This window comes from Notolabrus celidotus, chromosome 4 (genome assembly GCF_009762535.1).
Source record: "Notolabrus celidotus isolate fNotCel1 chromosome 4, fNotCel1.pri, whole genome shotgun sequence".
NCBI classification, from domain to species: domain Eukaryota; kingdom Metazoa; phylum Chordata; class Actinopteri; order Labriformes; family Labridae; genus Notolabrus; species Notolabrus celidotus.
Window position 1 is genome coordinate 596,739 of NC_048275.1, and position 13,766 is coordinate 610,504.

The 13,766-nt window shown below is 43.3% G+C and overlaps 1 protein-coding gene across 1 annotated transcript in view; it reads left to right on the forward strand.

Moving 5' to 3' along the window:
- The window catches only part of pde10a (phosphodiesterase 10A), a 65,339-nt gene that overhangs the window by 41,302 nt on the left and 10,271 nt on the right, over window positions 1–13,766 (forward strand). Inside the window, exons 4-17 of the mRNA XM_034681102.1 lie at window positions 452–572; window positions 1,825–1,874; window positions 1,997–2,137; window positions 2,507–2,662; window positions 4,098–4,148; window positions 5,110–5,168; window positions 5,408–5,459; window positions 6,063–6,205; window positions 8,061–8,153; window positions 8,242–8,428; window positions 11,069–11,211; window positions 12,833–12,916; window positions 13,006–13,156; window positions 13,236–13,391. Coding sequence (XP_034536993.1) covers window positions 452–572; window positions 1,825–1,874; window positions 1,997–2,137; window positions 2,507–2,662; window positions 4,098–4,148; window positions 5,110–5,168; window positions 5,408–5,459; window positions 6,063–6,205; window positions 8,061–8,153; window positions 8,242–8,428; window positions 11,069–11,211; window positions 12,833–12,916; window positions 13,006–13,156; window positions 13,236–13,391 — 1,587 coding nt within the window. The remainder of the gene's footprint in view (window positions 1–451; window positions 573–1,824; window positions 1,875–1,996; window positions 2,138–2,506; window positions 2,663–4,097; window positions 4,149–5,109; window positions 5,169–5,407; window positions 5,460–6,062; window positions 6,206–8,060; window positions 8,154–8,241; window positions 8,429–11,068; window positions 11,212–12,832; window positions 12,917–13,005; window positions 13,157–13,235; window positions 13,392–13,766) is intronic.

The window sequence follows — 13,766 nt, forward strand, 5'->3', positions numbered from 1 at the left end:
TTTTCTAGTGCGCCACTCTCCCTGCCGTCCTGTCCTCGCCCTCTCTGCAGACGCAGAAATAGACGGCTCTCTGGCCCTGTAGGGGGCAGGAGGTCTGCCTCTTACATAACCGCTCTTTAAGCTGAGGCTGAGCAGCAGGGATTGGCAGGGCTCTAATCAGAGCTGTGGGGCTCCGGTGGCCTCCTCTTGGGACTGCGGGGGATCCCTGCAGCAGTGTAGGGAGGCGTAATGATGAGATGGGGGGGTTGTGTGATGAATGGCTTTGCCTTTCATTCATAAAAAAGTCCTCCCATTCATGCAGGTATCAAAACGCTGCACTAGATCACCTGCAGCACAGGATGCATGTTTCAGTCTCATGTTTCTGTGTCACGGTGCTCGCTGAATTTGATATTCTATCCCAGTGTTTGCACGGCTGTGGAGTTACAACTTGTGTGTGTCTTGTGTCCAGCAGTACCAGGACACAAACATGCAGGGCGTGGTGTACGAACTCAACAGCTACATGGAGCAGCGGCTGGGCGCTGGAGGAGACAGCAAACTCCTGCTCTATGAGCTGTGCAACATCATCAAAACAGGTACAAACCAACACTCTCTAATGCAGGGGTTCCCAAACTTTCAGCCCACGACCCCCAAAATATAGGTGCCAAAGACTCGTGACCCCCCCTGTCCCTCAAAGTGATTTAATGTGTCTTCATTTAGCTGGTCTGCAGAAAGTGACCCTCCCTATATGAGCATGTGTCTGTGTTTCCTGTGTGTTATGAATGAACCTGCTGCTACTGATGCTTTAGATCATTAACTGTTCACTAACTCTAAACTTAGGAGTCATCTGGAAACAAAGGAAGGAAGAAAACTCATTACACTTTATATTTACAAGGTTTTATTTCAAGGTTAGCTTCTGTTTTTGTTGATATTTTGTACTACACTGCAAAAACTGAAAATCTTACCAAGTGAAATATTCTCATGTTTAGTCTAAATGTCTTCTCCCTCTTGATTTAAGATAAATTTACTGAACAAGGAACATTTGAGTGAGATAGAGGGACTTCTAAGACATCTTAAATATCTTGTTCAGTCAAACAATCTTGAAATGATCTTGTTTTGAGTTTTAATTTAGAAGAAACAAGGTTTATTTAACATTTCAGACATTTTTCAATCAGAGATCTTATTTATAGAAGACAGATAATCTTGATTTAAGACAAACCCTTTACTTGATTTAAGGAAATGACTTTTATTTGGAGGATCTATGAGAAAACAGATCCACTGATAAAAGAAAGAAAGAAAGAGAAGTTGTTTTTAAGGGTGGGTTTCAGCTTTCAGACACTGTTTCTTTAAATCAGATAAAAATATCCATCCTCAAACTCCATGCACACAATGTGGTTGCAGGGAGCTTTCATAGGTGTTTCTCCAAACCTCAGTACAGTAACTGAGATGAGAGAAAGATGTTTCTCAGATATTGATAAATATGAAAAATCAGGGGCTCAGATGAAGTCCCTCTCCCCCTCTGATATATCAGGTGGTATAAACCCAAAGACTGGTTTCACAGGGACTCACTGACTGCGTGATGGTCTGTGATGCTTCAGCAGCCTCCGTGATGTCACCATAACATGACCCATATATCAGGCTGACATGGGACTGAGAGGAGGAGGAGAGGGAATGAGATGAACTGGATGACAGTCAAAGCCCTCGGTCAGAGTGTCCTGGTTCTTCTTATGTGGGACAGTGTTGGCAGATTAAACCTGGACTCTGGTCTCTCAGGTCTACCTGTCAGTCTTTGTTGGACGCGTTTATATCAAACCTGTGTGTCACCTGCGTGTCCCGTTTTCTCAACAGCAACAAAAGCTGATGGATTTGCACTTTACTTCTTGGGAGAATGCAACAATGTAAGTGCAGATTTTCTCTCCTCACTCCTCACGTCACACACTGTTCCACTTCTGTGCCTGTATTTCACATTTTTCTCCTCTTCTGTTCCCCTCTCTCCTTTTTTATTTATGCTTTTCAATAGAGTTTATGTTTGTTCACTCCAACGGGGGCCAAAGACGGCCCTCCAAGCCTCATCCCCTTCGGGCCCATCACATTTGGGACAACCATCGCCGCTCATGTTGCCAAGACTCGCAAAACACTCCTAGTAGAAGACGTCATGGGGGTAAGGCTGTCTGCAGGCGACCAGCTCAGATTCATCCACCCTTTGGAATCAGAATGATCTGCTGTGATTCGTGGTCACAGATTTAAGCATGGCCCTCTTAGATTTGATGAAATCTTCTTCTTTTAGATCAGTGTCCTTTTTTACACTTCACTCTCTGCAGAAGAAATGTTCAAGAAGAAGCTGGAAAAGCCTCAGAGCTCTTTTACAGTCAGACATTTTAGAAGCGTGCAGGGAAACATTTGAGTACCAAACAAGATATTTAAAGATGCAAACTCAAAGTGCACACAAACATGAGATTCAAAGACAGAAACAGAAGCGTCCTGACTTCTCTTCTGTTGATAACATCCCTCTCTGACCTGTGTCTTGCAGGACGAGCGCTTCCCCGACGGCACAGGGCAGGACTCAGGGATCCATGTTCACTCTGTCCTGTGCCTCCCCATCCTCACTGCCATCGGGGATCTCATTGCCATCCTGGAGCTGCATCGGCACTGGGGCAAGGAGCCCTTCAACCTCAGCCACCAGGAGGTCAGTCTGACCCAGACAAAACTGTCCTCCAAGAGTGAGAGGCTGGAGCAGGGTTCACAGAACCACAGTTAATCTGGATCTGATTAAGACCTCACGGTGATCAGTGGGGTGCAGATGGTTGTGGTCTTTGAGGACCTGCTGGAAGGTGTGATGGAAAGAAATGAGTTGAAGAGTTAGTCTGTTGTTTTTAAAGAGGTACTCGTCAGGAGCCGCGTAGACAGACATGAAAAAACACGAAGGGTTAAAAACAAGAAGACAAAACAATAAATATAAATAAATAAAATATCACACCACTTCACTGAAGGACCTACAATGAAAGAAAGTATCATTGAAGATCTGAAAGAGGACACAGACATCACTTATCCAACATCCTGTTTGTTTGAATTGAGTATTTTTAATATTTACTGTTTTGATTTAAAGCTCCTGTCAGTGATTTTAAACTGGTGAGGAACTTACACTGTATAAAAAATGAACGTAGTCTCCGTGAAGTCACCCGTCTGTTTCTGAAGCCGATCGGCGGCGGCCATATTGGAAACGCTGACCTCAACCTAACTTCTGTGGAGCTAGTGTGAGGTAAAGAGGCGGGCCTTTAGCCTTCGTGCTAACAGCTACAGAGTTCACGCCTGTCAGTCAAGTCAGCCACGCCCTTATTTGGGCAAAAACTCAGAAAGTTAATATCTTCTGATCTGCTGCGTTATAATAAATACACACTGATAGAGAAATGAGCTCTTCAGATCTAAACGGTTCTTTAAAGATCGTCTTCTTTGAATGGGTGTGTATGTGGTTTCCTGTGTTTCTGCAGCCAGCCTCTAGTGGCGGCACGATGAACTGCAGTTTTTAGCACTTCCACATGGGCTTCATATTTTAAGAGTGGAGGTTGCTGCTTGGTTATAAAGGGTCAGTGTTAAAAGACTGTCAAAGACTTACAATAAATATATTTGTCTGTTCAAAGAGGGAGGACGACGCTTTTTGATAAATACATTATTTTTAAAACATGTCAGGGCAACATCAACATCAATTAGAAGTACTGCTTCTGCCACAGGGGGCGCCAAAATTGACAAAAACTGAAAGTTATGAATTATTGAATTATTATAGTTAATGCTCATTTTGCAAAATTTGTCTGAATGGATGTTGATGCAAAATTTAAAGTTGCAGAATGTAAAACCAAAACAGTGAGCTGAAAGACTTGGTGCTTTGCAGAGCTGTGGAAACCTGCACAGTCCCCTGATAGTGTACTTGGAATTTGTCACTGAAGGCATCTTTTCACATCACACTTCTGACTCCCCATTAAACACCCCAACGTCCCCAGAGTCTGTATGTTAGACTGTCTGATGTGCAGAAAAGTATAAACCTGATAAGAGCTGGTGGAACTTTGTGATGATGTGATCACTTTGTGCATTCTGCTGTGTGACCTCAGCTCTCTTTTCTTTTGCAGGTTGCTACAGCTAATCTAGCGTGGGCATCCGTTGCCATTCATCAAGTACAGGTGAGCAAACTTCCTCAGAGGACTGGTCTGAGTTCTGCATGTGTTAGTCCGATGTGCTGTTCTGTTTGACTTCCCTGAAGACTTTTCTGGGAACAGGGTGAAGCCTGGCCGTCCCACTTATTATGATCTTGGCTGACTTTGTTTGTTCTGGTTCTGCGCCGCTGTTTTTAATGGGGAAATCCACTGTGTACAGGACTGGGTTGTCACTGGGCCCAGTCCAATCAACTAAGCCGTAGATTCAACAAACAGCTCCCCGAAGACGTCATTACGCCCGGTGCTGTTTTTACACGAACAGATAACACCTCAGAGAAGCAGCGTCCCTCTGCAGCGCTGGCCACAGTGGACCTCTGAGCCTCAGTGAGCCACGCAGCTCTGCTGCACTCCAGGGTTAGCTGCTCGCTGCAAAACACTCTGTTGTTACTGAAAGTCATGAAGGTGGCCCAGAGCTGAGGGTGCAGAAAGAAAGTTTGTGTGCTAACAGAACATGCAGGATGCTGTGTGTGTGCTTTCTGTGGGAACTATGTGAAACTTGTGACGGGGAGGTCACAGCTGAGGTTGGAAACATGCAATCATCATTAATGCAGAGAAGTATTGCAGAACCGTGCCAATCAAATCCTCAGTGTCCTCCCTTTAATTGATGATTTTTTAAAATGCAATTTGTTCAAAAGTTATACAAAAAAATGACTTCTGCAATCCCCTAGATCAGAGGTTCCTGAAATGGGGTCGGTGAAGCACTAACATGGGGGTCAAGAGATGCCCTCCAAAAGACTGATGCAAATTTTAAACTATTCAAAATTGTGTTTTCTTCTATTATTGCAAAGTCGTTAGATGTTAAATGCAAACAGAAGACGTGTCTGCTTTTCTCTGTGGACACATGAGCCCGTGATGATGTCATGGCGCTCCCTGATGTCTCCTGATCCTCTCCTTGTCTTCACCTCTTCTGTGTCGGGTTTGTTTACAGGTGTGCAGAGGTCTCGCCAAACAGACTGAGCTCAACGACTTCCTTCTAGACGTGTCAAAGTAAGAGCTCCTGCCATCAACACGTATTCAAACTGTATTCACATCATGCTCTTATCTGACTCTATGTTTGACTACATTAGGCTCTTATGAGTGTTTATTTCAGAGTTCAGAGGTCAAATTAAAGATTTCTCACACAATAAATTAAATGCTTTTTAGGAATCTCGTTTTCATGTCTTGAACGTCATCAGAGCTTTCCATTTGTCAAACATCTCAATGCACCATTTCTTCTTTTTGCACAGAACATACTTTGATAACATTGTGGCAATAGATTCTCTACTTGAACATATAATGGTGAGTGTGATTCCTGCAAGTATGTGTTCATTCACATTGTCCTCGAGGCTCCACGTCTTAGGGTTGTGTGTTTGTGTTACTGCAGCAGCACCTGAGACGCTCTGCTAACATGTCCTGACACTTTGAGCCTTTTGGCAGAAATACTAAATGTTAATGTGATAGTAATAAAAGATGTTGTAATGATTTGTTATTTATAAAATAAATACAAAGACAAACTTACTTTATTTCTAGATTTGACTGTAAATAGCTTGAACGCTTTCTTTCACTCTGAGAATCTAAAAAAGAGAAAATGTGATCCGTTGGTGTAAAATCTGATTTTCTGGTTTCTCCTTCTGAAACCCACCTCTCTGTTTGTGTGTGTTTGGATTTTGTTGTTGCCTTGTGACTGTGGTGTCATCTCAGGTCATTCAAGTCATCTGGTTGAAATGAACTGTAATGACCTGATGTTAAAGCGTGTGTGTTCTTAGATCATAGACGTTAAACCGTCCCGTCAAAGAGAAACCCTTTAAGCTGCAGTGATGATTTCATTCATGTTGTTGTGGAGTGATGACATGAAACCCTCAGTGTTGCTGATGAGATCTTGTTCCTGGTGCTGTGTTGCAGATATATGCAAAAAACCTGGTGAATGCGGACAGGTGCGCACTCTTCCAGGTAGATCACAACAACAAAGAACTGTACTCGGACCTGTTCGATATCGGGGAGGAGAAAGAAGGAAAACCGGTCTTTAGGAAAACCAAAGAAATTAGGTGAGTAGTTCTCTCTCTCTTCTCTTTCTTATTTCATCTTAAAGAGTCTGTTTTTCTCTGATCTGCAAATATAAAAATAAGTGTTCATTTATTTGAAAGTGCATTTCCTGCAGCAAGCAATCAATCTTTATTTATACAGCGCCAAATCACAACAAACATTATCTCAAGACGCTTTTACAAACAGAGCAGGTCTAGATCACTCTATGTCAAATCCTGAACAGAGACCCAACACCAAGACAGGATCAGACTCAGTCTGACCCCACCTTAATCCACCATGAGCATTACACCTCACAGTATTTAGCTAGTTACAGTGGAGAGGACAAACTTCCTTTAACAGGCAGAAACCTCCAGCAGGACCAGACTCATGTTAGACACACATCTGCTGAGACCGTGTTGGAGAGAGGGATAGAGGGAGATGAAGAGAGAGAGAGATGATAGTGGGGAGACGGATAGTAGTAGTTGTAGCAGCTGGAGTCTGGACCACGTCCACAGCAGCAGAGATCCAGAGGAACCTACGAGACAAGGGAGCTCAGGGACTCCAGAAAGGTCTAAGAAAAGAGAGAAGAGAGGGAGACCAGAAGAAAGAAAAAGAGGAGAATACATGGGGAAGGAAAGGACGGGATAAGAAAAGGAGACATGAAGGATGAAGAAACATGGAAAGAACAAAGAAAGGACAGAAAGTAAGAAAAAATAGAAAAAATTAAAGAAAGCAAGAAAGAAAAGACAGGATGAAAGGAAAGACAGAAATAATAAAGAATAAAGAAAGAAAGAAAGAAAGAAAGAAAGAAAGAAAGAAAGAAAGAAAGAAAGAAAGAAAGAAAGAAAGAAAGGATGAATAACAGACCCCAAAAAAGGAATCTACAGCAGAGATCCAGAGGAACCTACGAGACAAGGGAGCTCAGGGACTCCAGGTCGGTCTATGGTTAGTAACTTTAATGGGACAGGAAGAGTTAAAGTGAGAGACAGGCAGAGAGAGGAGAGAGAGGGAAAGACAGGATCCCAGTGTGTCAGTCTAAGCCTATAGCAGCAGAACTAAGACCTGGTCCAAGCCTGATCCAGCTCTAACTATAAGCTTTATCAAAAAGGAAAGTTTGAAGCCTACTCTTAAAAGTAGAGAGGGTGTCTGCCTCCCGGACCCTGACTGGTAGATGATTCCAAAGGAGAGGGGCCTGATAACTGAAGGCTCTGCCTCCCATACTACTTTTAGAGACTCTAGGTACGATGAGCAGGCCTGTAAGAAGACACTTCTCTCTGTAGCAGACAGTCTTCTCTTGTGGCACAGAAAGCTCAGGAACATCTACCTCATGTAAAGCGTGTGATACTGCAGGGTGGAGTTAAGCTAACATGATTTAGATATGGTTAATATAATGTATTTAGGGTTAGCATGCAGCACTATACACAGGATGGTTTGTGAGTAATATCAAAGTGAGGGCGTGCAGGTGATCAGCTGCAGGATGCATCTGTTTAAACTTAGAAATGACATTATTTAAGAACCTTTTTTTGATAGTTATTATTATTGTTGAGGGTTTTTTGCCTAAAGAGCTTGTGGAATGATGGCAACATGTTTGGCTTGTCTGTATCAGCCTCAGTGAAAAAGAAAAGTCAATCAGAGTCAATAAGTGGAGCAAAGATTGAAATCATCTGCTGAATTTTTTCCTATTTTTCCTCTGAGTTGCACGGCACATCATCTTTCCCCCTGTCAGAGAGAACTGTCCCCCCACACAGTATCTGTGATCTTTAAATTACATTTCTAAAACCAGATTTTCACATGAATTTGCATGTAACTGATTTAATATAGATGTTTAGGATCTCCACATGAACCTTACCTCTGTCCTCTCCCTCTCTGCTCCTGCAGGTTTTCTATAGACAAGGGAATAGCTGGTCAAGTTGCTCGGACAGGGGAAGTCTTAAATATCCCAGATGCCTATGCAGACCCACGGTTCAACCGGTAAACTCCATCAGACCCTGCAACAAGCTTCTTTGTTTAGTGTTGTATATGTCTGTCACACTGACGCCTCCTGTTCTCTCCTGCACAGAGAGGTGGACCTTAAAACCGGCTACACCACGCGGAACATCCTGTGCATGCCCATCGTGAGCAGGGGGGCTGTTATAGGCGTGGTGCAGATGGTGAACAAGCTAAGCGGAAGTGCCTTCACTAAAACAGATGAGAACAACTTTAAGATGTTTGCTGTCTTTTGTGCTCTGGCCTTACACTGTGCAAATGTGAGTAGACTGAGCGAGGCCTGAAACACTTTCAAACTAACTCCTTTCCTCCAAGAGGAATAACTGAATCCATCCTCTCTGTGTCTGCACAGAGTCTTATTATTATTATTAACCCTTTATTTTACCAGGAATGTTCCCATTGAGGTACAAAGTCTCTTTTTCAAGTCCTGGCCGAGACAGAGTATAAAAAGTTTCACAAATAGAAGAGGACAAAACACACAGTGACAAGTATTACATCCATTTATAAATGATCAGTGTTAAACTCTAACACATGAGCACAAGCTGATCAGATCATCCTTTATCCTTGATTTAAAATCCTCCAATTGAATTAAAGGATCCAGTTTCAGGCGACCCTGAAGCTCAGACCAAGAAGAGGGAGCAAAGACATTAAAAGGACTTTTACTAAAGACAGAGCGAGACTGAGGAATGACAGAAAGAAACTGTCCTAAGATGACAGCCAGTGACAACTTCAGGAGTCAATCAGAATCAGAACCAGAATCAGGATCAGCTTTATTGGTCAGGTATGCTTGAACACACAAGGAATTTGACAGCAATAGGCATGACTGATATGTACAGGCTGAAATAATATGATAGTGCAGTGGAGAGTAGCAGAGGGAGTTTTTACATTATAAAAATAGAAGTTAAATAATAAGATAAATAGAGATATTGAATTCTACTTGGAGAATTGTTGCATTGTGTATCTACATGTATATTTACAGAGAGTGTTGATCTGACAGGTATGACACTGTTCTGGTTTAGTGTTCATCAGAGTGACAGCCTGGGGGAAGAAGCTGTTCTTATGGCGGGTTGTTTTGGCGCTCAGTGATCTGCAGCGCCTGCCGGAGGGGAGGAGTTTGAAGAGTTTGTGTCCAGGGTGTGAGGGGTCAGCGGTGATGCTACCTGCCCGTTTCCTGGCCCGGGACCGGTACAAGTCCTGGATGGGGGGCAGGTTGACACCGATGATTTCTTCTGCAGTCCTTATAGTCCGCTGCAGTCTGTGTTTGTCTAGTTTTGGTTGCAGAGCCAAACCAGACAGTGATGGAGGTGCACAGAGCAGACTGGATGATGGAGGTGTAGAACATGATCAGCAGCTCCTGGGGCAGGTTGAACTTCCTGAGCTGATGCAGGAAGTCCATCCTCTGCTGGACCTCTTTTCCTTTGTTCTGATTTTTTCTAAGGAGCATAAATCAGACGGCAGCTCCTGAAGTACAGCCTTATAAAGAAAGATATACCAATGCTCCATTCTTCTGTTGTATAAGGAAGACAAGCCCACCTTTTCATACAAGATACAGTGATGTGTGTGGAAACCTAAACCAGAAACAAACCGCAATGCATCATGGGACACTGAGTCCAACATTTTCAGAGAGGCTGAGGAAGCATGCATGTAAAGAACATCACCAGAGTCAGTTACAGACACAAAGGCTGATTGAATGAGATTTTTACAAGCAGCAAAATAAAAACAGCGTCTGCTTCTATGAAAGAAATTCAACTTCACCCTCAGTTTTTTAGTAAGACTCTCAACATGATGATTAAAAGAAAGATTTTCATCTAAGTATTTAAATGTTGGGACACATTCGATTTCCTCATCTGTGGAGGTGAAAATCTTAGAGTCATTTTTCACCGTCTCCTTGGACTTGGAGGAATGCATCACCTTAGTCTGGTCTGCATTTAAAAGCAGCCTTAGTTTACAAAGACTCATTTGGACTGTGTTGAATGCAGCTTGCAGTTTGTTAATTGCACTCGATAAGGACGACGCTGAGGAGTACAGAACGGTGTCAGTCTGCTCTCTACCTCTCTCAGAGTGTAAATGATGTGGAGTTTATATAACACTTCACTGCCATGCATACTTTATTCTTATTGGCTTATTTTAAGATACCTGCACCTTTGACGTAGTTGCTTCATCACTGTCCTAAATTCACACTCAGAGCTGGGAGGCTTGATTCAGCTCTCACTCGGCTGCAGGTTTCCCTTTTTGACAGAGCAGATATTTCTCCAAGGTTTGAAAAGGCAGGGTTTAAATTAGGAGTTTGCATTGCTCCACATTTTGAGTTAAAGCTTGTTTTCTGTCTGTAGATGTGAGACAGAGTCTAAAGTCTGGAAGCTGTGTGGTCTGTCTGTCTGTTGGATTCTCTCCTCTCCGTGGGGCCTGACTCACCGTCATCTCGTGCGACAAACTTACGCAGGAGCAGCGTCACAAAGTTGGTTTTAAAATTGATGAGGCGTGTTAATATTTTAAGACAAGGAGTCTGCATCCGTCCACTGACAGGATTTATGTTTAGCTGTAATTTATGCCTCACGTCTCGAGGAAACTCGCTCAGGCCCAGATCCTGATTTATGCTGATTTATGGTGGAAGGTGTGAGGCTTGGCGCTTGAACCGACCTGACTGTCTTACTCCTGCCGGTCTGGGAAGGGGACGGATAGAAACCAGATGTGGAGACACTCTTTGGAGGCGCACAAATAAAATATGATACGGGACTGTTGTGGATAACTTAACTCTGTGTGACCTTTCTGGAGAGTCTAACGGTGATACATAAAGAATTCAGCAGCAGATACTCCTGTGGTGTTTATACCACAGAGGTGTTCTGTTTCTCTGCAGACATTTTAAAGACATTTCATTCCTGCTCTGTTTGTCTCTGCAGATGTACCACAGGATCCGGCACTCTGAATGCATTTACAGAGTGACCATGGAGAAGCTGTCCTATCACAGCATCTGCACATCAGAGGAATGGAAGACCCTCACCCAGCTCAACCTCCCTGCACCCATTTATAAAGAGATCGAGATGTGAGTCCTCATGAAGGTTCATTAGATACTCTGTTTATCATCTTTAGCTTTAGAGAGACAGGAAACGTACCGGGCAGAGAGGTGGGGATGACATGCATGAAGGAGTCCAACCAGCGACCGCCGCTCTGAGGACGACGGTCTGTACATGAGGTGCACGCCTTAACTGCTGAGCTAAAGCAGCGCCCCTGTGGTTCCTCTGTGTGACTGTGGTTGGTCTCAGGGACGGTGATAGAGTCCAGACCAGAGACTCTGTAAATAATCCACATCGTTACTTTTTGAACCCTCTAGTGTGCCGTGTAATTTTTGGAGACAAGTGACCACGTTGGCCCAAGGTCCATTTATTTATGGCCCCAAGCTTCCATCTTAAAGTGTGTTATTTATAGCATTAATTAATAGCATTAGAAATTAATCACATTCTGAATCATCTGTACATTTGCAGTTTGTTTCAAGAGCACACACAAAACTAAAGTCAATCCAGAAACGTCTCAAAGAGCTTCACATGGACTACTTTTATAAAAGCTCTGGGAATTCTGCAAGACAGCAATAAAGAAGAAACACAAGAACTCTTAAAGTTGACTTTAAATTAATGTTTTCATCATGATGTGAAAATGTTCTTGATGAACACTAAAAGTTCAGAAGACACAAAAGAGGAAACAAGACAAAATCAAAATGATGAAATTGTGCAGAAAAGGCAAAATTTGGTGAATAAAAACAGTTCAGAACGCAGGACAATAATTATCTAGATCTTCAAATGTTGACTCCACGCTGCAGCTACACCATGGTGGTCTACTTTCTTCCTGTGCTTTCATCGCTCTGTAACACTCCACCTAAACCCTTGTTGGCGGTGCAATTTCTAATCTAGTCATAGCTCCAGTTTTTGGTTCCTACATCCTGAAATTATTGCAAACTAGAAAAGAGAAGAGACGTCTGAGGAGATGGAGTGTATGGCCAGGAATGTTGTAAATGCAGGGAACGCAGCGTTACTCTGCGGACCAATCACAGAGCTTGCGGTCTGCAATGTTTCAAAGCCTAGCTGTATTTCTGAGGAGGTGCATGTCGGGCATTTATGAAAGCTTCTGCGTAGGAACAGAGTTACACAGACTCATGCTAGGTAGCTTTGATGCAGAAGTAGTAATCAGGCTTTAGGAGTCAAATAACTGTAAACTTTTTAACATTAGCCTGCTTCACTGTTATCAATCACATTCAAGTTTACCTTTTTATAAGTCAAAACAGACTTACACATTTATATAAATATAGATACAACACATTTATTACTTGTGTGATATTTCCAAAGATAGCAGAATTAGCACAGTTCAGTTCAGGGGCAGAATTAGATGCATTGATTAGAATGAATAAAACCCCAGAGGGTGTTGTGTAAATGTCAAAATAGAGAAACAAGCTTTAAGTCCTGTTTCTGTTTTGCACCGGGGAAGTTGAACATTGTAATATGAAACCTGAAGAGTATCTGCTCAGATCTGAAACCAGCCTCTAGTGGCTTCTGGAGGAACTGCACTTTGTGGTGTTTCCATGTTCGCTTCATGTCTCAGCTCTGAGGTCACTGCTTGGTTAACCAGACCTCAGAAATCCTAACGTGTGAACACTCTCCTCCTCGCTCCTCAAGGTTCCACTTTGACATCAGCCCCTTTGAGGAGATCTGGCCTGCTGTCTTCATCTACATGGTCCATAACTCCTGTGGAAAGACGAGGTACTGCGCCTCTGTGCCGTGACGTGTCTGCATCAGCTTCTCCTCCAGGCTCTGAGCGATGAGCTGATCATCTCTTCTTCTGATTGCAGCTTTGAGCTGGAGAAGCTGTGTCGGTTCACCATGTCTGTACGGAAGAACTACCGGCGTGTTCCCTACCACAACTGGAAACATGCGGTGACGGTGGCTCACTGTATGTACGCCATCCTGCAGAAGACCACCGGGATGTTCACCGAGCTCGAGGTTAGCTCCTTTTATTAACTCAGGCGTTTCTGCTGAAGGTAAACTTAGTGATTCTAAGATCTCCTGCTCTGGTCTACAGAAGAAAGGTCTGCTGATAGCCTGCCTGTGCCACGACCTGGACCATCGGGGGTACAGCAACACCTACCTGCAGAAGTTTGACCATCCTCTGGCTGCTCTGTACTCCACCTCCACCATGGAGCAACACCACTTCTCTCAGACCGTCTCCATCCTGCAGGTAGAGCTCTACCAAGCACAACTAACTGCACCATTAAAACCAACCTTTCAATCACTTCACGTCTTTTGAATCCAGTATTTTATTGGAGACTTGTGGACGGTCTGAGGCTGGGACATGCGTGAACACAAGTGTTCACGTTAGCGTCCTGCAGCAGGAGAAACACTTGCACCTGATTTCTAGAAAGCTGATTCCCTTTTTTTGTAGCCGGCATTTATTCTGAATGTTTCCAATGACATGCATGTTTTACATCCTGCACAAACGACAGACGTCTGCAGACGTGTTGTTCATCTCCTGTTTATTATTAATCAATCAACCTTTATTTATACAGCGCCAAATCACAACAAACATTATCTCAAGACTCTTTTACAAACAGAG